This window comes from Hypanus sabinus, chromosome 12 (assembly GCF_030144855.1).
Source record: "Hypanus sabinus isolate sHypSab1 chromosome 12, sHypSab1.hap1, whole genome shotgun sequence".
NCBI lineage: Eukaryota > Metazoa > Chordata > Chondrichthyes > Myliobatiformes > Dasyatidae > Hypanus > Hypanus sabinus.
In genome coordinates this window covers 20,232,212-20,255,560 of record NC_082717.1, presented here as the reverse complement: position 1 = coordinate 20,255,560, position 23,349 = coordinate 20,232,212, and the positions used below count along the sequence as shown (strand labels likewise).

Below are 23,349 nucleotides of genomic sequence, written 5' to 3'. Positions count from 1 at the left end.
TCTTATTGTTTGTATAAGTCTTCCATTGAATCAGGCATTTCAACTAAAAACAGAATATGTTGGACACACTCAGCAGGTCAGTCAGGCAGCATCTGTAGAAAGAAGAGCAGAGTTGACATTTCAGTCCAGGACTGTTGGTCAGACGTTCTGATAGGGGTCTCAAAGCCGAAACCTCAACTCCTTTTTTCACTCTCCACGGATGCTACAGGATCAACTGAGTGTTTCCAACATTTTCTGTTTTTATTTCCGATTTACAGCGCCTGTTGTCTGTTTGACTTATATTTTATATTTAAACGGGCCTGTCCCAGACAAGCTAACCTTATCTGAGACATGGCCTTAAATGTGTTATTTGACTTAAGAAACACTTTGTTACAGACATATACGTAACACAATTTACATCAATGGTTCTTGTTTCTACAATATTTGATTAATGATATACTGATAAAACTGGCTTTGAATAACTCAGATATGAACTTTTTACATAAGTCTTATTGAAAGATAAAGGGCAAAAATTAAGACTTGTGTTGATATATTTCTTTCACAACTTCAGAATGCTTCAGTGCACTTACATTGAAGTGTAATCAGTATTGTGATTTTGAAATAGCTCAAGAAGTCATTTGGCCCCTAACATCTGCTCTGCACTCAATAATTCTGTGTCTAATCTTTTACCCAACTGCCAGTTTCCTGTGCATACTAGATTTCCCTTGGTTCTCTTAATTATGCAGACACTTTTTGTATTGATATGTTCCCATGAAAAGTAATGTGGTGATGATCAGATAATCTGTTATACTCTTGTGAATTGTAGGATAAATATTGGTCAGGATACTTGGAAGAACTGCTCTATGAAAATGGTACCCTGACATTTTTTCATTTTACTGAGAGTTGAATATTATACTGCATCACTGTTGGTGCAGTACTTCTATAATAATGCACCAAAATTTTTGAGTTAAGTTCACTGCAGCAGTGGTTAAAGCTCCGACAGCTTGCATCAGAGGTGAGAGGTTCATCAATTGAGCCTGATTAATATTGTGATACTGTGATCAAATTGCCAAACCGTTGGGCCATTTTCATACAAAATTTAAAGTTCAAAGTAGATTTATTGTGAAAGTACGTATATGTCGCCATATATATGTCGACCTTCACTAATCCGACTACCTGTAATCCAGTTCCTTCAATAATCCAGCACTAATTTTGAATTTTCCATGCAACTGTACTTTCAAATTTCCTGGACCACCGTACCAATCTGCTGCGCATTGTTTTGGTTGCGCTAGATCTGTTTACGTGTTGGCGCGCTCTTGTAAGCACAGATAGGCGATTCCTGCACTTATTAATATCAATTGTGTGAGGTGTAGCCGCCTGGCACCCGCCCATCTCACCCGCCAGTGGTGGGAGAGCTGGCACGCGCTGGGTGGGTCCACCTTTTCGCACGCCTGCCGGCAGTCATGCCCTCCAGTGTCACTTGGCCAGTGCTCCGTTCTCTTCTGCCTATGAACTCAGATCAGATGTGGTGACCCGCTGAATTTAATCATATTACCAAGCGGAGGAAAAGAAACTAACGAGGGTTTCCTGCGAGTGAAGAGGAAAGACCCTGCACCAAATCCCCAACTGACTGGCGATCGCATGAAATGTGGCGTGTAGAAGACCTCCTTTCTCCGACTTCTACTTCTGCTCACCCAGAGGTGCTGCCACCATCAACAGTGCCACCATCAACTTGTGCCAGTTTCAGTACCAGTTCCTGATACTTCACTCATTTTTCAAGATGAAGATGTTAATGATCCTGAGAACCCCACACTTGCAAACATGTAACTTTGCCTGAAGGTATATTAAACGTCTCATTTTAGAAGGTGAAATGCTTAACTGTTCTGTATAAATTAATTCCTGTACATTTACCTGTACCCTTTATTTTATCTGTGCCTGTACAGTATATTAGTTTATTAAAATTGCACTTGCTACTCATTTAATATTTCTGTTTCATTATTATTGAACTTGTACTGATTTACATGATATTTTAAAGGTATGATGAGGCGGTTAGCTATTGCTTAATGTGATCCTTCTGTAATTCGGCATTTTCACTAATCTGCCAGTCCTCAGGTCCCTATGGTGCCGGATTATAGAAGGTCGACCTGTACTATCTTGAGATTTGTTATCTTCTAGGCATTTACAGGAAAATAAACAAATACAATTAAATTTATGAAAAACTACAAATAACAAAGACTGACAAACAACCAATGTACAAAAGAAGCCAAAATATGCAAATTTTTTAAAAAAGTAAATAAATAATACTGAGTTGTAGAGTCCTTGAAAGTGAGTCTGTAGGGTGTGGAGTCAGTTCGGCATTGAGGTAAGTGAAGTTATCCATGTTATTTCAGGAGCCTGATTGTTGAAGGGTCGTAACTGTTCCTGAACTTGGTGATGTTGACTTAAGGCTGCTGTAGCTCCTGCCCAATGTGGGAGGTGGGTAGGAGGCATTGTGTCATTTTATATCAAGAATATACGTAAAAATACTGCCCTGGTTTGATTACAGTAGTTAAAGAAAGGTTTCCCTTGTAATGTTTGCTGGGGATGATCTTCAGAATGTTATATTCAGACCCAGTTACTGAATCAAAGCTGTTGTTACTTGGTTAGAATGCAATGGTGAAAAGTGTGTTTTGTTACATCATCGCTGAAGGGCCAGGATTCATTGATTCCACTTGGTATGATAAGGATGATTCATTATATTATGGATAATCATTGCATAACTCCATTTGCACACAGAGATAAAGCTCTACGGTCACTCCAGGAAGCTATTAAATGTAACTATGAACATTGGCAGATTTGGGAGAACTATATTCTTACCTGCATAGATGTTGGCGAGTTTGGAGATGCTATTAAGTCATACCATCGACTCATGGACCTAAAGGACAATTACAAAGATATTCAGGTGAGTTCTTTTTAAATTTTGTTTTCAGATTGCTTTCTGTCCTGCTACCTTATTGTTTTGAATGTAACCCACTGTGTGAGAGGAAGATGTTTGATTTCCTGATCAGTGGTTAAATTGTACATGGTCCAATATGGGTTTTTTTCTACTCTTAACCCACCCGACATTTCTATATATATTTTTAAGAAGAGACTTTTACTGCTAAATGGCAGTAGCTTGCTGAAAATAGAAAATATGTGTTCAGATATTAGTTGAGCAGAATAAGCCAGGGTGAATATTATGAACACTTTGATCGTGTCATCCAGCATACATTATTCAATAGAAGAATTCTCTCTGGATAATAATGTGATATGTATATGTATTAATGGGAAATAGTACTGTAGAGTCAAGGAGAGACTAGATAAGCTGGGTTTGTTTTCTTTGGAGCTGAGCGAGCTCAGATGCAACAAGATTGAGGTGTATAAAATTATGAGGCCAAGGTAGGGCAGACAGTAAGAAACCATCAAACTGAGAAAATGAGCTTCCTTAAATTGCTAGTAGAGGGCCCTAAACACATGACACATCTTGTCACTGTTCTCAGGGATTCCTCTGTGCTTGGTAGCATTAGTTACAATGAAGTATCACAACTAATATACAGAAGCAGGTCAGTAGGTTTTTTTGTATTGGAGACAATGAGTACAATTTTCCAGAGCTTTACACTCGATGAATTTTAAAGAATTTACTGTTAAGTTAACTTGGTTAAAAAAAATTAGTCTGACTGGGAATTCTGATGCAATGAGTGACAAAGAATCCTGCTTGTAATACTTAAATATTATTGCTGTCTTAAGCAAAACTTAACTCTTCTATTATCACTGCTGTCCTTATTTTTCTTTTCAACAAGATTAGAACTCTGAGACTTTGATTCAAGGTAATAAGAAAGTTAGCAGAACGAAGTGATTACGATGGGCTAGGATGTTGTTTCTTGACCTGAGAGGACAAGGGTTCAACCTGAAGCCAAGCCTCATTCACTTCTCAATTTCTGTAGAACTTATAAAATTATTCCAGGTTATTTTCCTTGACTTCACTCATCCTGGTTAATATGAGAATTTTGGTTTCTTGAACAGAAATAAATAATTTGCTGGTTAAACTACAGTGGACCATATTGTACTGGATCTGCAACTCTCCTAGCATTCCCCACACCTTTCGAGCTATCACACAGCTGCATATTATGTAGCCCAATGGGCTCAGTTATTTTGCCAGCCTTGCAGCCGCAGTCGTTTGTCAAAGCAACATACCTTTGTGAGTATTGACTCAGCTAGAGTTAGCAGATTGTGAGGCTCTGTCCCCAGACTATCCTGGAAACCTTTTAAAAAATCACTGTTCCATCTGTTAATCAAGGTTAAAGGTGCATTCCATCTTCATGTTAGGAGTTTCTGACAGCCGCACTTGTGAGCCATTTCCCAAATCATTATTAAATTCAAAAGTCTAATGTACGGACATGTGTTTATAACTACAAATGGCAGAGCTTAGATTTTTGTCTCTCAACCATTCTAGTAATTGTTCTTATCAATCAAGAGTTTTGATGCCATTCATTACAATACTTTGGAGGTATGGGTCCCATGTTAAATGATTTTTATGGATTTTCCAAATCGCGAACAATTTAAGGATATTTGTAAAAATGGAACCTGTTAATTACCTAGTGATGGCTTGTAGTTGAAATTAATTTAAATAATTAATATAAAGCAAACATTATTTTTAAAGTAACTTAACTAACAATACAATTACAACATTGATGGTATGAGACCTAAAGTTTCTGTACTTCCTGCCCGAAGGCAGTAGTGAGAAGAGTGCATGGCCTGGATGGTGGGAATTGTTGATGATGGATGCTGCTTCCATGTGGCAGCACTCCTTGTAAATGTACTCAAAGGTGGAAAGGCATTTTCCTGTGATAGAAATAAAGCTGCTGTTTTATGGTAATGCTTTAATACCAATTTATGCTGATTTGTTAAAATTGTGCAGCAAAGGTTAACATTGGAAAATAATTTGCATTGTAACTGCGGTGTTAAATTTTGTTCTGCTTGGATACAGTATGTTAGACTCCACAATCAAGAATGCAAATTTTCAAGAATCTTTTTGGGTTTTGACATTTCTTTAAAATTTAGTTTAACATAAACCATGTCACATCTACTTCATTACATAGAACAGTTAGGTACTGTGATCTTGTTTGCTGGTGGCATGAATGTAGTCAAAAAAATACAGAATCAATGGTCTAACCTGAAAGTTTTGTCGTAAACTAAATACAAGCCAGTTAGAATAGAGTAGAACTTTATTGTCATTACTCAAGACAACAAGTTTGCACTGCTACTCCAGTCAGTGCAAAACAGATATTTACAGTGCATGTTGTATGGCTTAACTAAAAAAAAAATCCTGTATTTACATGCAACAAGTAACTTGGATAGTCCATAACTCTCAAAAGCCATTGGCAAACTGGAGTGTAGCATTATTCAGCTGTACAAAAGCCATTGAGAAGAAGCTGTTTATCAGTCGTAACTATCTTGGCTGAACTGTTTCTGTATCTACAACCAGATGGCTGGAGATTGAATAGACAGTGACCGTGATGGGATGGGTTTCCAATGATGTTATGAATATCGAGAGTTGTGGATTGTCTCCAGCTCCAGTAATTGGTTGGTTTTCACGTGAGTCGGCAGTTAGAGAGAAGAAGCATAACATTCTGTTGTGATAAATGTAGAAATGTGAGAAGACGTTACCAAAAACACCCTGTGGGGAAAAAAACAAGCACAAAATAATGATTTCCTTTATCATAAAATAACCCCACCACGGGTGGATTTGCAGTGCCTCTTGTGGATTTTGGCCTCAATTTTTCTGAATTCAAACAGTTTTGCCCCTTGATTTTTATAAAGTGATCCCAGATATTTCTGAAGTAATGTCTGACTTTTGGGCCGGGGGGCAGGGAGTGGGATTGTCTGAGCCTAGGTTTTGCATGTCTACGATATTCATGGCATAATGCACGTAGAGAAAAAATGTAGGAATGGGCAAGAGCAGGAGCATAGCAAGATAACAGTTTGCGTTGTCTTGGCTTGGCTCATCACTTATTTATTGTAGAATATCAGGGTTGTTCAGTCCATTCTGAGTGCTAAACAAAACAGTCTTTCTAATACCTAGCCTGGAGTGTGAAGCAACTTAACAGATTATATTTTTAAGCTGATTATTTTGCTGTATTTTCCTTCCTAACATACAGAGCACACCTCAAATAAAGTGGCTCAAAGGGGCACTTATGAAAACAACTTGTGCACCAACAAAAAACGAAAGAGGAAATTAAGCTCATGGTATGATTTCCTGGTCTCTGTTTGGTACTCCGGTGGGCAGAAAGCTGTTTAATCTCACATTAGTTTACAATTTCCTGTGTAACAAGGAGGACATTTCCAGAAGAACATAATCAGAAATAACCCTGGCTACTTTTTCATACCAAATAAAATTTGACACTACATTTGATGGGGGAATGGTGTTGAAGTAGATCTGTGATGATGTTACTGAATGACAAAACAAACATGAGAGCTAAAAGGTTGACACCTTCCTCTGGTTTTTTATGCTCATGTGTTCTAAATGAGGAAAAGCTTCTTTGTTGGCACACGTTCCAAAACTGGTCCACATCCTGCTATGTTGTACTTACAATGGACTTGTGTTCAAATGCCAGGTCATTTCAACTAACATTTCTAAAATAATAAACTAAAATAACAGACCTCAACACACTAGCTGCAAAGGTTCTGAGACAGACCAAATGGACTGTAAGAAGGCCACTTGACCCAGTGATGGTTGTATTCCAGCTGGTGGTCTAAGGTCATCAGCTTGACTTCTATTTTATTTGTTCGTAAAACGTGGGCAATCATGGTCTTTCCATGTCCATGATTATTTTATCCATCCATTTACCCACCCATCTATCCACCCACCCATCCATCTATCCCTCTCTTCCTCCCTCCCCTCTGGCCCTTCAATCCATGTCACCCAGCAACCCCCCTAATTTAATCTTAGTCTGATCACAGGATAATATACAATCCCCAACTAACCTACCAACCAATACGCCTTTGGAATGTGGGAGGAAACTGGAGCACCTGGAGGAAATCCACGTGGTCGTGTGGAGAACGTACAACCTCCTTACAGGCAGTGGCGGGAACTGAACCCGGGTCGCTGGTACTGTAAATTGTTGTGCTGCCCCGTAATTTGTTCTTGGCAAATTTTTCTACGTAAGTGGTTTGCCATTGCTTTCTGAGCAGTGACTTTACAAGACGGGGCACCCCAGCCATGATCAATACTCTCCAGAGACTGTCTGCTTGGCATCAGTAGTCACATAAACAGCACTTGTGATATGCATCAGCTGCTCGTACAACTGTCCACCTCCTGCTCCCATGGCTTCATGTGACTCTGATCACAGTGGGGGGGGGGGGGGGGCAAGTGGATGCCCAAGGGTGACCTGCAGGCCAGCAGAGGAAAGGAGTGCCTTACACCTCCTTTGGTAAAGATGTATCTCCACCCCGAAACCCAGTCTATTGTATTGCAATTCAGTTACAATACCTAGCTATACATTGGATGCCATAGCATCAAAATAAGAAGATGTGGAGTAAGGCAAACGCAGAAATCTCCAGTTCCAAGGCAAAGCAGTTCCAGAAGCTTGTGTTATCAATCTAAATAGCTGTCACCTCTGCTTTTTATGACTCTTTTGTGGGTGATTCAGTGTACTGGCCTGCTGTAGTGTCCTTCAGAGGTTACCAAGTGTTAGGTATCATTAACTAAAGTAATGATTTCTTCTTGGCACCTTTACAGTATGTTCTTTCTTTGGCCTTTGATTAACAAATGGCACTGTTGACAGTGTAAATACTGCCTGTTGCGGCATGACACTATGGACTGTTGGGGGTAAAAAAGAAAAGGTGAAAGGACAAAAGCACAAAAGCAAAGCAATGTGCAAGAATACAGGGACTCAAAGATCTTTTTCTTTTGGTTAAGGGGTATATTCTTGAAGATACAAAGGCTGAATATATGTTCACAAATTGTCCACGGCACCCTTCAAGTTAAATCTTAGGATCTTCAGTTTTACAGTCGTAAGATTATTGTCACTGGAGTGAATTCCTTTAAAACTAGTTGATGTAATTTATTTATATATAGCTTGTTTCTTGGATAAATTTGGTTCAGCAAGAACAAGGAGCAGAGAAGATTAAGTTAAGGGTTTTTTTTCCTATTGCTGTAAATTCTGTGCCAGTTGAAGGGACACAACAGCCTTTAAACAACAGTGAACTTTATGCTTGGGTCCTCAAAGCCGGTGTTGAAAGCATTAGCTCCCTCTGACCCTCCCAAATAACTAAACTCCAGTTGACCCTTAACTAAAAACAATAAGTCTTTATAGCCTTAAAGGAACATGACCCCCTTCTATTATGATGCATTTTGTTATAAAATTCCTGCTCTTACAGAGCAATATTACTCCATTGAACTGTGAGCAATGGAACAGGAGATGGATGGTTTAGAAATTACGTCATTGGTGTAATTCTACACTTGGTACCATTATAAAATGCCAATGGAAATCCTTTGGTCTGTGAATTTTATCCCTACTTTAAAAATTCCGTTGTCTTTCTTAAGAAATGTCAAATGCAAAGCAGAACATCCAAGGTATGTTACCTTTCCTTTTTTTTACTGACTTTGTTTTCACCAAGTGGAGGGACAAAAAGAATGTTTAAGCATAAATATCTAGAAATACTAGCACATCCATTATTCGGTGTGCTGATACTGAAGGACAAGTAATCCCCACATAGCTAAGGGATCAAAAGAACAATTAATTTCAACATCTTGTAAATTCTGATTTAAGTAGACAAATGTACAGAAACAGACTGAACAAAAATGAATGTATCTATATCCTTATGGTATGCCACGTGTCTCTATAACTTTTAAAATGCAGCACATGTGTATATTTTCTGATGAACCATTTTAGCAAAAATAATCACTGGTAAAAAGTAAGAATTTGGGATTGAGTAATTAAGAATTTTTTGGATTACATCATCAAAGTATCCTTGTCTTACGGTTGATGAAATAAGGGGACCTGCAGCTATAGCCAGGGATGAGCACAGGATACCTCATTAGTTAAGTAGGTGAGTAATTTGTGAAGTGGCACACTGTTTACTTAGGGCTTCTTGATACTCCCGACAAATGGACTCTTGAGTCCTCAGTGCCACCCTGAAAGTGGCTGCAGGTTTTGAGAAGTCATGGACTAGGGATCTTCAGTTTCAGGGGGACTTTGAGAATGGCTTTGAATCCTTTCCTCTGTCTACGTAGTAATCTCTTCCCGTGATAGGGTTCAGCATAGAAGTGTTTTGGAATCCTAATGCCAGGCATGCAAAGGTCATGTCCTCCCCAGCAAAAGTGATAATTGTACATTGTGGTCTCAATGCTGTGGACATTGGACCGGGAGAGGGCACTGATAATTGAGTTCCTTTGCCTTCTATTGAATTTGAATGATTTTGCATACCCGTTGAAAGCTGTATTGCTAGTATCTCTCTCTCTCTAAGATGCTTCCGACAAGCAATCCACATCTCAGGAATAGGGCACACACTCTTTCTTTTTGAAGTCAACAGAAGCTTAACAGAAACCTTCTGAGAATTTTCTTAGCATTTTCTATTTTTTATTTCAATGTCTCTGCAAACAGATGTCAGGTATGGGAACATCATTACCCCAATTCTTAAACAGCCATTCCCACCGCAGTACAGCACCTTGCCTCCAACCTAACTTTCTGCTGGAGTGGAGCGAATTTGCAGAACTTGTTCACAGCATCAGCTCCACTCCAGGACCAAGCCCAGTGGTAAGCAGTCAAACCTTTTGTCATGCCAAAGTGCAGTCCACTTGTTTCCAGGCACCAAACACCTAATGGCTGAGTTGATGGAATGGAAGGTGCCACTTGTTTAGTATGTACAAAGACAGAAGGCAATAAGCAGAGCAAATTCAATCCAGGTGGAGAGAGGGCATCACCTGACAACTATCTGAAGAATGGCAGTGTTTGCCTTTTGTCTCAGTCAGAGTTTGTCTTCTTGATTAATGTAGTTAGTTTACTGATAGGTTAACTGTGTCTTGGCTGGATATGGAATGTCAGAATGACCTTAAATGGTGTTGAAAGAAAATGATCTGCTAAGGAGAATGTGTTAAGCCTTGATATCAATGTCACAATTTTTAAGATAAGTGTTCCTCTCTCAAAAACCTCCAAATTACATGTTGCCTATTTAAATCTACATTTTTTTCACATTAACTGTTGGCAAATATCTCAAAACTTGGAAACCTATTTTAGTTTGGTTTCAGGGAGTCTGGTATCAGGGAACCAGACTTTGGCATGTACTTTGCTAAATCTAAATTCATTATCATTTTGTCAGAATTGTAACCCAGTTTAGTGTGAGAGTTTTGACTCCAGCTGAGTGATAAGGGATTTGGATTCGGCAGTGTAAATGGTAAGGGGCCAAAATCCAAATTAAAGCAGCCCCCAGTTAAAAGGAAAGTAGGCTACTTGATATTTAAATGTAGAGTGCGTATTTAAATATGAAGATCCTTAAGAGAATACTGCAAGTTTGAATCAAGGTGAGACTTTTTAATCAGAGATTAATATTCAGTCTGTAGTTGTATTTCTTCAGACTGTGAATTAATATTTATTATTCTTGTATCATTCAAATGAGAAGTTATAGTGGGGTATTCCTTTGAAAAATCAGTTAAGTCCACCACATTTGCTGCAGTTTTATTAATTTATAACTGTGGAGGATCGCCACTTATTAATGAATACTATTTCCTCAGTTTGAGTGGGTGGCAGGAGGTGTATTGGCTGGCCAACTACAGTGGTGATGAAAGCTGGCCACTGGGAAATGTAATAAAGTGGCCCAGGAGGGAGTGACTCATTACAGGGAAGCAACTCGCCCCCACACAGACTGTAGCTGAGATTATGTATTTGCTGTGTAAGAAAGGGAGGCCAGTAGGATATAGTTTCTTCAATCTAGTAAAATACATTGTGATATGAAGGCCTGCCATGTGAGCTCCTTGGCTCAAATGCAAGGCTGATATATAGGACAAGTGATATTTGGTTTGGCATTTCTATTCATGATAACTCCCCCAAGGAGATGCTGGAAATCTGGTCAAAACAGAAATTACTGCAATCTTTGCACAGGTGATCTGTCGAGTATTTTTAGTATTTTCTGTTCTTATTTCAAAACTTCTCAGACTAACAAATTTCCTACTACCCAAGTAACTCCAATTGTGCTTTAACATTTGCATATGCAGAGCATATGCTGATTTCTGCAAATAGATCATCAGCCACTACCGCATCCTACATATCATCTAATTCTTTGCAGTTTTGAGCATTGTAATTTTAAAGAGTCTATTTCCAAAACACTTTGCTGCAGTAAAATTGATTCATTACTTCGCAAGCTATCTAGGCCTCAAAAGGAAATTCAGCATAGACAATCTACTTCACATATGACAGAGGCATTCAGTGAAAAGAGGATGTAATATGAAAGAACTGTAAATTATCTGTAAATCCAGTCTGTAAACATTTTTATCTCCTTACTTTACTATCTGTGCGCTCATTTCATCCTCGCCAATAAACAGGGATTCAGAATTCATATTTTCCACTTGTTATATTGTTTTCTTTAATGCTTTGAGATCTTTGAGAGGATAAAATATTTTTGGTGATATAGCCTTATTTCATTGTATGGGCATGATATAAGTTCTTAGGTGAATTCAAATGAAGGGACTTGGCTGCCTTTCAGATGAAAGAATGTGAACAGGGTATATTTTTGTCTACGTTTAGCAGCAATATTGAATCGACTGATTAAGCAAACTCAAGACTGAACTGGGTGCAGTAATTGTGGGTTCTGTAGAGTTTATCAGAGTGCAGAATGGCAGACATTACCACACTGGGCTCTTCAGCACAGCTCTATTTCCTTCAGATTTCACCCATTTAGGTTGTGCAGTCATGTTTTGCTGGCTGCATATGATTAGGCACGCCTGGATATTTTGACCAACGACAGGAGCTAAGAGGTAATGAGCTGTTTTGATGTAGGAGTTAAATCAAATCACTGCAATATAATTACTTTATTATTTTGATATTGGAGTTAAATCAAATCACTGCAATATAATTACTTTATTATTTTGATATTGGAGTTAAATCAAATCACAGCAATATAATTACTTTATTATTTTGATATTGGAGTTGAATCAAATCACAGCAATATAATTACTGTCTCTCTCCGGGACTAGTCTGCTTAATCATCACCTCTCTAGCATCTTAATCATTTACAACTTCCACAATCAGTGTGCTGCATTGTCTCCTCTTCAATACTCAGTCAAAATCCAGCAATGTGGAACTCCAGCAGCTCATGAAAAAGACGTACCATTACTTGCTCAAGGGAAACAAAATGGGCTGTAAATACTGATCATGTCATGCACAGCTGGATCCTGATATTAAATTTGAATAAAACTGTTTTTTTTTTCTTCCTGCCCCTGTATTTGATGGGGTACCTTCACAGCAAAGGCACTGCTCATTGAAAGACTAATAGCTCCTTTTTTCCTGAAACCGCAGACATGCTGAGCTGTGGGGGTTCCCTGGCACCTTGCCCAGGTATTTGCTGTGCCTGAGTGAGTGTCGCTGTCATCTTCCATTATACTGTTGGATTTTTCATGTGTGCTATTTTTCAAGGAGAGTGCTACAACCAGTTATCTGAAATACTGAGTTAGTATTGTCAATCTTTAACATTTTATTCTGTAAGTTTTTTTTGTCTTTTCTGAGTTAAATCCATTGGAAACCTTGTTTAGACCACACTTCGATGCACTGAACATAGTTTTGGCTTCCATGTACCTTTGCCAGACCGCACTTTGAGAACTTTGAGGTCTCCAAATACTTTGGTTTAAGCATGCTTGTGAATAGAAAGATAACGCTAAAAGCCCAAGCTTAGGAAGATGAAATAGGAGAATTGTGTGGCGTATGAACACCAACGCAGACTAGCTAAGCCAAACCGCCTGTTTTTTTGCTCTATGTTCCATATACACTCATGTGATTTAATGAACAAAGCCAGCAGAAAAGGAAATGTCTTCCATTGAAACAGTACCATATTATGTATTTCAGATGTTCCCACAGTCAACTCAGAAATACAATGACTCTTGTTTTATATATATAACAACTTTGGCAGCCACTTTGCTCACTGCAGGATGAATGACCAGTTGATCTGTGTTTGGCTGAGTTGGTTGAGAGAGGAATATTGCCCAAGAAACCTGATACAACTTACACTCTACAAAAGGATGTTCAACTAGTCAACATATATTGGAACTAACGGGGCATTATTTTAACATTGCATCTGAATGAATGATGGCTGTTTAGCACAGGCTTGTATGGGCAGCTGTTGATTGAGTGTGGCTTGAACCCGTAATTCCCTGTTTCAAGTGACATACTGTCAACTGTGCTACTTGATATCCTTCTCCATTAGCTCCCACACCTTCTGAAGATGCTTTGTGTGCCATTCTTTTGAAAAGAATGAGTTTTAAATGGAAGACACGTCATCTCTTGCCACAGGTTACTGAATTGTCTCGTGTTTATTGATATCCTTCAGGAAAAGCACCCTTTTATCTCAGTCTGCCTGATATGCAAATTTATACTTGCAGCAATGCTATTGTTTTTCATTGATGCATTATAACTGTTAGAGCATTCTGGAGTTAGGGTGTATAGCAAAATACTAACTCAGCCACCATTCTTCAGATCTGAATATAGACTCTAAATTAAATTTAAAATGCAGCTCTGGACAATGGGTTCCTAGAGCTGTTAAAACAGCAGTTAGTTGAAAAATCCAGACAATTGTCTAGAGCAGGGGTCAGCAACCTTTACCACTGAAAGAGCCACTTGGACCCGTTTCCCACAGAAAAGAAAACACTGGGAGCCGCAAAACCCGTTTGACATTTAAAATGAAATAACACTGCATACAACGTTTTGTTTTGCCTTTATGCTATGTATAAACAAACTATAATGTGTTGCATTTATGAAATTGATGAACTCCTGCAGAGAAAACGAAATTACATTTCTGCATGCAACAAAAACATTTTGAACTCCGAAAAAAAGACGTTGGGTTGAAGGTTACTTTTAAGTAAAATACTCAACGTCTATTTGAGTCCTTCTTGTATTTATGAAAAACGCCAAACTTAAATTTGCCGCCAGCAGCAAACCAAAAATAACGTCAGCCAGCTGTCAACCTGAAAAATAAAAGGACTATTTCACTGAACAATGAAAACATATGAATATACGTAAAATAATAGGCAATTAAAATATTTATCATACTTGGTCAGGTTGACTCACACCTGACAATGCAGTTGTATTCAGTAGGGATGGATCGATGCTTAGGGGAGTGACTGGGAAGGATAATGTGTTTTTTTCCTCTCTGAACTCACAGAAGCGTTTCCCAAACGATGTTTGCATTGCGATAATTGCAGAATGTAAATACTCCGAATTTATCATGTCGTGACCTTGTTTGAACTCTCTCAAATTGGGGAAGTGAGACAATGTGCCTTTCTGTAAATCTCTGGCAAGCACTGTCAACTTGCGCTCGAATGCCAAAACATCCTCCAACATGTGCAGGGCTGTACGTCCTTACCCCTGAAGAGCTGTGTTCAGCGTGTTCAGCGTGTTCAGGTGCGCTGTCATGTCTACCATGAAGTGTAGCTTTTCCAGCCACTCTGGCTGTTCCAGCTCAGGAAAGGTGAGCCCTTTGCTGCCCAGGAAAGTTTTCACTTCTTCCAGACACGCGACAAAGCGTTACAGCACCTCCCCTCTGGACAGCCAGCGATAAAAACACGTTGTAGCGGTGTGCTACACACAGTCAGTAAACTGCAGTCAAAGATAGCTTTATTCGAACTAAACAGCCTTGCTTTTAAGCCTCCCTCAACCCGCCCCCCATGGGCGCGGATGCTGCAAAAGACACGTACTCACAAACCCCCGTAGGCTATCTCCCTTAGCCTGAACGCTGGCTAATTGTGAGCCGGTTCGGATGTGTCAGGAAATGGGTCGCCCGCCACAACGTCTTATTTAGATTGTACAAGATCACCATAATCTTCAAATTAGAATTACATTTCAAAAACTAACAAACTAACATAAAATACATTTTAATTAAATACTGACCAATTATTTCCCAAAGCAACAGGGAGCCGCAGCACAGACGTAAAAGAGCCACATGTGGCTCCGGAGCCGCGGGTTGCCGACCCCCGGTCTAGAGTGTGGGTGCAGAGAAGGTGTGAACGTTATATGGAATTCCAAGGAAGCATTGTAGTTGCATTGTGAATTTAGTCTTGTCCTTTGATCTTTAGCATATAAAATGTCATGTAATATTGGGTCAAACAGGCTTTTTCCTCCGAAAGGATCTCAATATGATGCCTGCTGTGAAATAAAAGTCTCTGGTAACTTTGCTCATGTTGCAATAATAACAGTTTAGCAAGCCTCCAGACAAATTGTAGTTATTCTAGAAAGCAGCTCATCATCACCACCTCCAAGGCAATTAGGAATAGCCTTGGACTTAACATCCAAGTGTGTCGAATGGCTTAAACTCATTCATGGGCATAATTTAAAATTACAAAATGGATTTTCAGTTCTTCTTTTTAAAGAAAAAAATACTTATTTATTAAATTTTAGAAAACTACAAAGAATAAATGTGATGATAAATAGTAAGAAAAATAATATTAACCCTCCCCCCCAACCCTTATCTAAAGAAAGAAAAAAAAGAGAAAGATTGCCTGGATATCGGAGGATCCCCACATGCTCCATGGAGTTCAAAATAATTTTAATATTTATTTTTACTTTCCCCAATTACTTTATAATTTTATCTTCATAGGATATTTAATCCTATCTTTTGTAAGTATGGGAGCCAAATTTTCAAAAATATATCATATTCATTTCTTAGATTGTATGTAATTTTTTCAAGTGGAATACAACTATGTATTTCATTATTCAAACGATCCATAGTTAAAAATAAATCAGATTTCCAAGTAACTGCGATAACTTTTTTGGCTACTACCAATGCAATTTTTATAAATTTTTTCTGCTACTTACTCAATTTAAGTTTCGGTATTGTCCCTTCAATGTCTCCTAATAAAAATACTATGTGGGAGTTGTACTCCAGTAATTTGTTCCAATAAAAGTCTTAGATTTATCCAAAATAGTTGAATTTTAAAACAAGACCAAGTAGAATGTAAAAAAGTACCAATTTCTTGATTACATCGAAAACATTGGTCAGACATATTTGAATTTAATCTATTTATTTTCTGTGGTGTTATATATAATTGATGTCAAAAATTATATTGTATTAATCTAAGTCGAACATTTATTATATTTCTCATACTATCAGAACATAATCTTGACCAGTTTTTTCCATCAATTTTTCAGTTCTTATCATCAACAGCTGTATTTGTGTTGTGAATAGATTTGATTTTAATCATATATTGACCTTTATTACCAGCTCCACCAGATTATATTGTGGATCAGGTATGAATTTGTGTATCCTGTTTGTTTTACCAACCAGTTAATTTTACTTTCAGTAATTCCATGGCATAGGTCTTGTTACAGTTGTGCTGCTCTACAGTATATGCTGGATCTGAATCTGAATCTGCCGTTTTTCCCAGTGATGACAAGCTGGATTTGGAAGGCTTGCTTGTTAGGGAGCAAGGGGTGAAATATAAGCACGATATCTCTTGCCATGGAATTAACCATCAACATTTGCCAATCATCTGCCAGTTGGCATCCAAATACAATTACCTTGCCAATTTTGGGGAAGAATGTATGTGTCACTGAGTGGGTCTGAAAAGAGAGAAAATAAATTGTAACTGCTGAAAATAATACTTACCCTTCTGTGCCATTTGTTAATAGATTTTGGCATCTGTTTGGTTGTTTTGCAATTGTTGTAAAAAAAAATTTGTAGAGAGTGACATTTGTAGTTCAACACTGTTTATTGGCTTAGAGGTAGTAAAAGTCTTGCCAAATCAAAGGCCATCATTATTTATTATCAAGGTAATAAAAAGGTCAGAGGATTTTTACTTCAATTTGGAAGGATTTTTTAGACCATAAGACATAGGGGCATAATTAGGCTATTTGGCCCATCGAGCCTGTACGTCCTTCAATCATGGCTGATCCTTTTCTCCCCCTCCTCAACCCTTTTCCCCAGCCTTCTCACCATAACCTTTGATGCTGTGTCCAATCAAGAACCCAACAATCAGTGCCTTAAATACACCCAACAACCTGGCCTCCACAGCTGCCAATGGTAATACATCTCATGAATTCACCACCTTCTGGCTAAAGAAATTTCTCCACATCTCTGTTTTAAGTGGGCTGTGTCCTCTTGTCCTAGACTCCCCCACCATGGGAAACATGCCTTGCACATCTACTCTGTCTAGGCCTTTCAACATTCAAAAAGTTTTAGTGAGATCCTCCCCCTCATCCTTCTAAATTTCAGCGAGTACAGACCCAGAGCATTCCTCATATGATAACCCTTTCATTCCTGGAATCATCCTTATGAACCGCCTTGGGACCCTCTCCAATGCCAGCACATCTTTTCGAAGATGAGGGGGCCCAAAACTGTTCACAATACTCAAGGTGAGGCCTCACCAGTGCCTTATAAAGCCTCAGCATCACATTCTTAGACCTCGTGCCAGTTAACATTGACTCCTCTGCACAAGGACTCCCAAGTTCCTTTGCAACTCAGATTTTTAGATTTTCTCCCCATTTAGAAAATAGTCCGCACATTCATTTCTACTACTAAAGTGCATGACCATGCATTTTCCAACATTGTATTTCATTTGTCACTTTCTTGCCCTTTCTCCTGATCTGTCTTAAGTCCTTCTGCAGCCTTTCTGTTTCCATAACACTACCTGTCCCTCCACCAATCTTTGTATCATCTGCAAACTGGGCAACAAAGCCATTTATTCCATCACCTAAACATTGACACACAGCATAAAAAGAAGCGGTCCCAACACTGACCCCAGCAGAACACCACTAGTCACTGGCAGCCAACCAGACAAGGATCCTTTTATTCCCACTCGCTGCCTCCTGCCAATCAGCCAATGCTCTAACCATGTCAGAAACTTTCCTGTAATACCATGGGTTCTTAACTTGGTTGCAGCCTCATGTGTGGCACCTTGTCAAAGGGCTTCTGAAAGTCCAAATATACAACATCCACTGCATCTCCTATTTGTAATCTTCTCAAATAATTCCAACAGGTTCGTCAGGCAAGATTTTCCTTGAAGGAAACCATGCTGACTTTGTTCTATCTTGTCCTGTGTCACCAAGTACTCCATCACCTCACCCTCAACAATTGACTCCAACACCTTCCTAACCACTGAGGTCAGGCTAACCGGTCTATACTTTACTTTCTACTCTCTTCCTCCTTTCTTAAAGAGTGGAGTGACATCTGCAATTTTCCAGTCCTCTGGCACCATGCCAGAATTCATTGATTTTTGAAAGATCATTGCTAATGCCTCCACAATCTCTACTGCTACCTCTTTCAGAACCCTAGGGTGCAGTTCATCTGGTCTGGGTGACTTATGTACCCTTAGGTCTTTCAGCTTTTTTAGCACTTCCTCCCTGTAATAGTAACTGCATTCACTTCTGTTCCTTCACACACTACAACATCTGGCATACTGCTAGTGTCTTTCACAGTGAAGACTGATGCAAATACTCATTTGGTTCATCTGCCATCTACTTGTCCCCTATTATTTTTACTCATTTTCTAGCGGTCCTATATCCACTCTCATCTCTCTTCTGTGTTTTCACATACTTGAAAAAGCTTTTCCTGTCCACTTTGATATTGTTTGCTAGCTTGCTTTCATATTTCATTTTTTCCCTTCTAATGATTCTTTCACTTGCTCTCTAAAGGTTTTTAAAAGCTTCCCAATCTTCTATCTTCATGCCAATTTGAATTGAATTAACTTTATTTCTTACATCCTTCACATACATGAGGAGTAAAAATCTTTACATTACGTGTCCATCTAAATGTGCAATGTGCAATCATAGTAATTTATAATAATTTATGATGGATAGAACAGTCAGTGTAACATAAAAATACTCTCAGATCAGTGTGAGTTAATCAACCTGATGGCCTGATGGAAGAAGTGGTCGGTCTAGTCTCATGCTGCGGTACCATTTCCCCGATGGTAGCAGCTGGAACAGTTTGCGGTCGGGATGACTGAGGTCCCCAATTATCCTTCGGGCCCTTTTCTCACACCTGTTTTTGTAAATGTCCTGAATCATGGAAAGTTAACAACTACAGATGCACTGGGCTGTCCTCACCACTCTCTGCAGAATCCTGCAATTAGGAGAGCTACAGTTCCCATACCAGGCAGTGATGCAGCCAGTCAGGATGCTCTCAATTATGCCCCTGTAGAAAGTTCTTAGGATTTGGGGGCCCATTCCAAACTTCCTCAACCGTCTGAGGTGAAAGAGGCGCTGTTGTGCCTCTTTCACCACACAGCAGGTGCGTACAGACCACTTGAGGTCCTTGGTGATGTGGATGCCGAGCTGTTTACCCTCTCAACCCCAGATCCATTCATGTCAATAGGGGTTAGCCAGTCTCCATTCCTCCTGTAAAAGAAAGGTGACTTCTTCCCTGTCAGCCACCTCGTTATTGTTGGCGATTAGGCCAATCAATGTAGTGTCATTGACAAATTAAATTAGCAGATTAGAGCTGTGGGTTGTGACACAGTCATGGGTATACAGGGAGTAAAGGAGGGATCTCGGTACGCAGCCATGAGGGACTCCTGTATTGAGAGTCAAAGGGGTGGAGATGACTGACCCCCCCCCCCCCCCGTTACCACCGGCTGGCGATCTTACAGGAAATTCAGGATCCAACTGCAGAAGGCAGGGTGAAGGCCCAGGTCTCTGAGCTTCTTGTTGAGCCTAGGTGGAATTATGGTGTTGAATGCTGAACTGTGGCCCAAGAACAGCATCTTTACATAAGCATCCTTCATTTCCAGATGTGCAAGTCAATTCAATTCATTGCTGCTCTGCTGACATCCCTGCCAGCAGATCCTTCCAATTCACTTTAGCCAACTTCTCTCTTGTACCACTGTAATTTCCTTTACTCCAATGAAATACTGCTACATCAGACTTTACCTTCTCCCTATCAGATTTCAAGTTGAGCTCAATCATATTGTGAACACTGTCCCCTAAGGGTTCTTTTACCTTGAGCTCCCTAATCTCCTCCAGTTCATTACATAACACCAAATCTGGTATATCTGATCCCCTTGTAGGCTCAATGACAAACGGCTGTAAAAAGCCATCTCGAAGGCATTCAACAAACTCACTCCATTACCAACCTGACTTTCCCAATCAACCTCAAATCTCCCATGATTATCATAACATTGCCCTTCCGACACACCTTTTCTATTTCTTGTTGTAATCTGTGCTCCACATCCCACCTACTGTAGGGAGGCCTATATTTAACTGACATCAGGGTGCTTTTTGCCTTGCATTTTCTTAACTCAACCCACAAGGATTCAACTTCTTCCGATCCTACGTCACATATTTTATTGATTTAATGTTATTGTTTACCAGCAGAGCCACGCCACCCCTCTGCCTACCTTCCTATCCCTCCAATACAATGTATAATCTTGGACATTCAGCTCCCAACTGTAATCATCCTTCAACCATGATTCAGTGATGGCCACAACATCATACCTGACATCTGTAATAGTGCAACAAGATCATCCACCTTATTTCTCATACTCTGTGCATTGAGATATAGCACTTCTAAGTACTGTATTTGCTACCCTTTTTGATTCTGCATCCCTAATGCTCTGATACTCACCCTGCTGGCTTGCAGTTTTGTTCTATCATCTGCTTGTCCTTCCTGACAGTCTGACTGCACGCTGTCTTTGCCATTTGTCCTATCCTGAGCCCCTTCATTCTGGTTCCCACTCCCTGCCAAATTAGTTTAAATCCTCCCCAACAGCTCTAACAAACCTGCCTATTAGTCCCCCTTGGGTTCAGGTGCAACCTGTCCCTTTTGTACAGGTCATACTCCCCCAGAAGAGATCCCAATGATCCAAGAACCTGAACCTCTGCCCCCTGCGCCAGCTTCTCAGCCACAGTTTTATTTGCCAAATCATCCTGTTTCTACTCATGGCACAGGTAGCAATCCAGAAATTATTAACTTGGAGATCCTACTTTTCAGTTTACAGCCTAGCTCTCTAAATTCTCTCTTCAGGACCTCTTTTCCTTCCTATGTCATTGGTACGAATATGTACCAAGATATCTGGCTGTTCTCCCTCCCTCTCTAAGATGTTGTGGATGCAATCCAAGATGACCCTGACCCTGACCCTGGGTGGCAACATACCATCCCGTTCACATCCACAGAATCTCCAATCTGTTCCTCTGACTATTGAGAGAGTCCACTATCACTACAGCTCCCCTCTTCTCCCTTTTTATCTTCTTCACCAGAGACCCATGCTCAGTGCCAGTAACCTGGTCTCCATGGCGTTCCCCTGGGAGATCACCCCCCCCCCCCAATAAAAGTATCCAAAACGATATACCTATTTTTGAAGGGAATGGCCACAGGGGTGCTCTGCGCTAATTGCCTATTCACATTTCTATTTTTTTGCTGACAGTCTGTGACTGGTCTGTGACTAGCCTGTGAACAAGAAAGTTGATAAGTTGCAATTATCTTGTAAGGGTATTTCAATATGCCAGAAAAGTGGATTAAGTAATATGAAGTGGGAATACAACTTGGGGACTGTAATGGCATGCTGTCGTTTAAGTTTGGCAACCTGGAATCTGGAGAATAGACCAGAATGATGGATTAGTTTCCTTTCTTTTGGGGTAATTAGTTTGGGCAGCCTTGGCTCCATTCCTAATGGGTATTAGTTAACAGCGTAAAATTGCTAATAATGAGACTAATTGACATTAAATTGGAAATTCCTCTTAGAATCCAAAGTTGACTGATGTGGGAAATGGAAATCATACATTCTTGCTGCTGCAGAGAATGGTGTGTCAAAATGAGGTTTTCTTTCTATATTTTTAACATTGTACCAGTTTCTTTGAACTGTACTGCATATGTTTTTTCATGAAGTCCCCATAGTGAAATATCTGCTTGCAAGGAATTTCTTGCATTTGTGCTGTTCCTTTCACAATCTCAGATCAGACCAAAGCATTTTACAGTCTGTAAAGGACTTAGAAGTACAGTCAATGTTGTTCTGTAGTAAAAATTGGTAAATTGGTTTATTATTGTTTCATCTTCTGCCAATGGGAGAGGGAAGAAGAGAGATTGTCAAGAGTGGGTGGGGTCTTTGATTCTGCTGGGACAGTGAGTGGACGGAGTCTATAGAGTAGAGGCTGTTTCCGGTGATATACTGAGCTGTGCCCCCAATTCTGCAGTTTCAAGTAGTCATTTGCAGAGCAGTTGCCACACCAAGCCATTTTGCATCGATAAAAGTCAGTGAGGTTTGGAGGGGATGTGCAAAATCTTATTAGCCTCCTGAAGAAGTAGAATCACTGGTAAGTTTTCCTGGCCGTGGTGTCAGTGTGGTTGGACCAAAACAGCCTATTGATGATGTTCACTTCTAGGAATTTGAAGCTCTTAACTCTCTTGACCTCAGCACTGTGAATGTAAACAGGATGTGCTGTCCTCTTCCTGAAGTCAATGACCAGCTCTTTTGTTTGGCTAACATTGAGCAAAAAGTTGTTGTCATGTTGCTATGTTACTAGGCTCATTATCCTCCTCTTGTCCCCTGATTCATCAATATGTGAAAGACACCCACTATGGAGGCAAACTTGTAAACAGAGTGAGAGCAAAATCTACCAATGCAATTTTGAATGTGCAAAAAATAGAGCAGGGGGCTGGGTGTGGTTGGACTAGACTTGCGCAGGCATTAAGAATAATTGTGACCGAAGTGTTGTTGCTGCTTGTGCTTACTGATTGTAGCCTGTCGGCCAAAAGGAAGTTGCTTTCCTTTTGCAAAGGGAGGTCTTGAGTCCCAGATCTAGGAGAATGGAGATGAGTTTGCTTGGAATTACAGTTTTGAAGGCAGAGCTATAGTCAATAAAGAGTAGTCTAATGTAGGTGTCTTTTACTATCCAGATGCTCCAGAAATAAGTGTAGGGCCAGGGAGATGATGCCTGCTGTAGAACTGTTTTGGCAGTGGCCTGGAGGGCAGGAGTTAATGTATGCCATAACCGTCCTTGCAAAGCACTTCATAGGGCTAGATGTCATAGCCAACGGGCAGTAGTCATTAAGGTACATTCCCTTGTTTTGTTAGGTACTGGGATGATAGTGGTCTTCTTAAAGCAGGGAAGCTCAGAATGAAGCAAAGAAAGGTTAAAAAATATCTGCAAATACGCCTTGAGATGATGTGCTCAGGATCTAGGAACATCGTCTGGGCCAGATGCTCTGCGTGTTCACTCT

General features: G+C 39.7%; 1 protein-coding gene across 2 annotated transcripts in view; it reads left to right on the top strand.

Moving 5' to 3' along the window:
- ttc27 (tetratricopeptide repeat domain 27) overlaps positions 1-23,349 on the top strand; it is a 250,402-nt gene that overhangs the window by 189,388 nt on the left and 37,665 nt on the right. For both annotated transcript variants that reach the window (XM_059985627.1, XM_059985628.1), the window contains one exon: positions 2,755-2,920. In XM_059985627.1, coding sequence (XP_059841610.1) covers positions 2,755-2,920 — 166 coding nt within the window. The remainder of the gene's footprint in view (positions 1-2,754; positions 2,921-23,349) is intronic.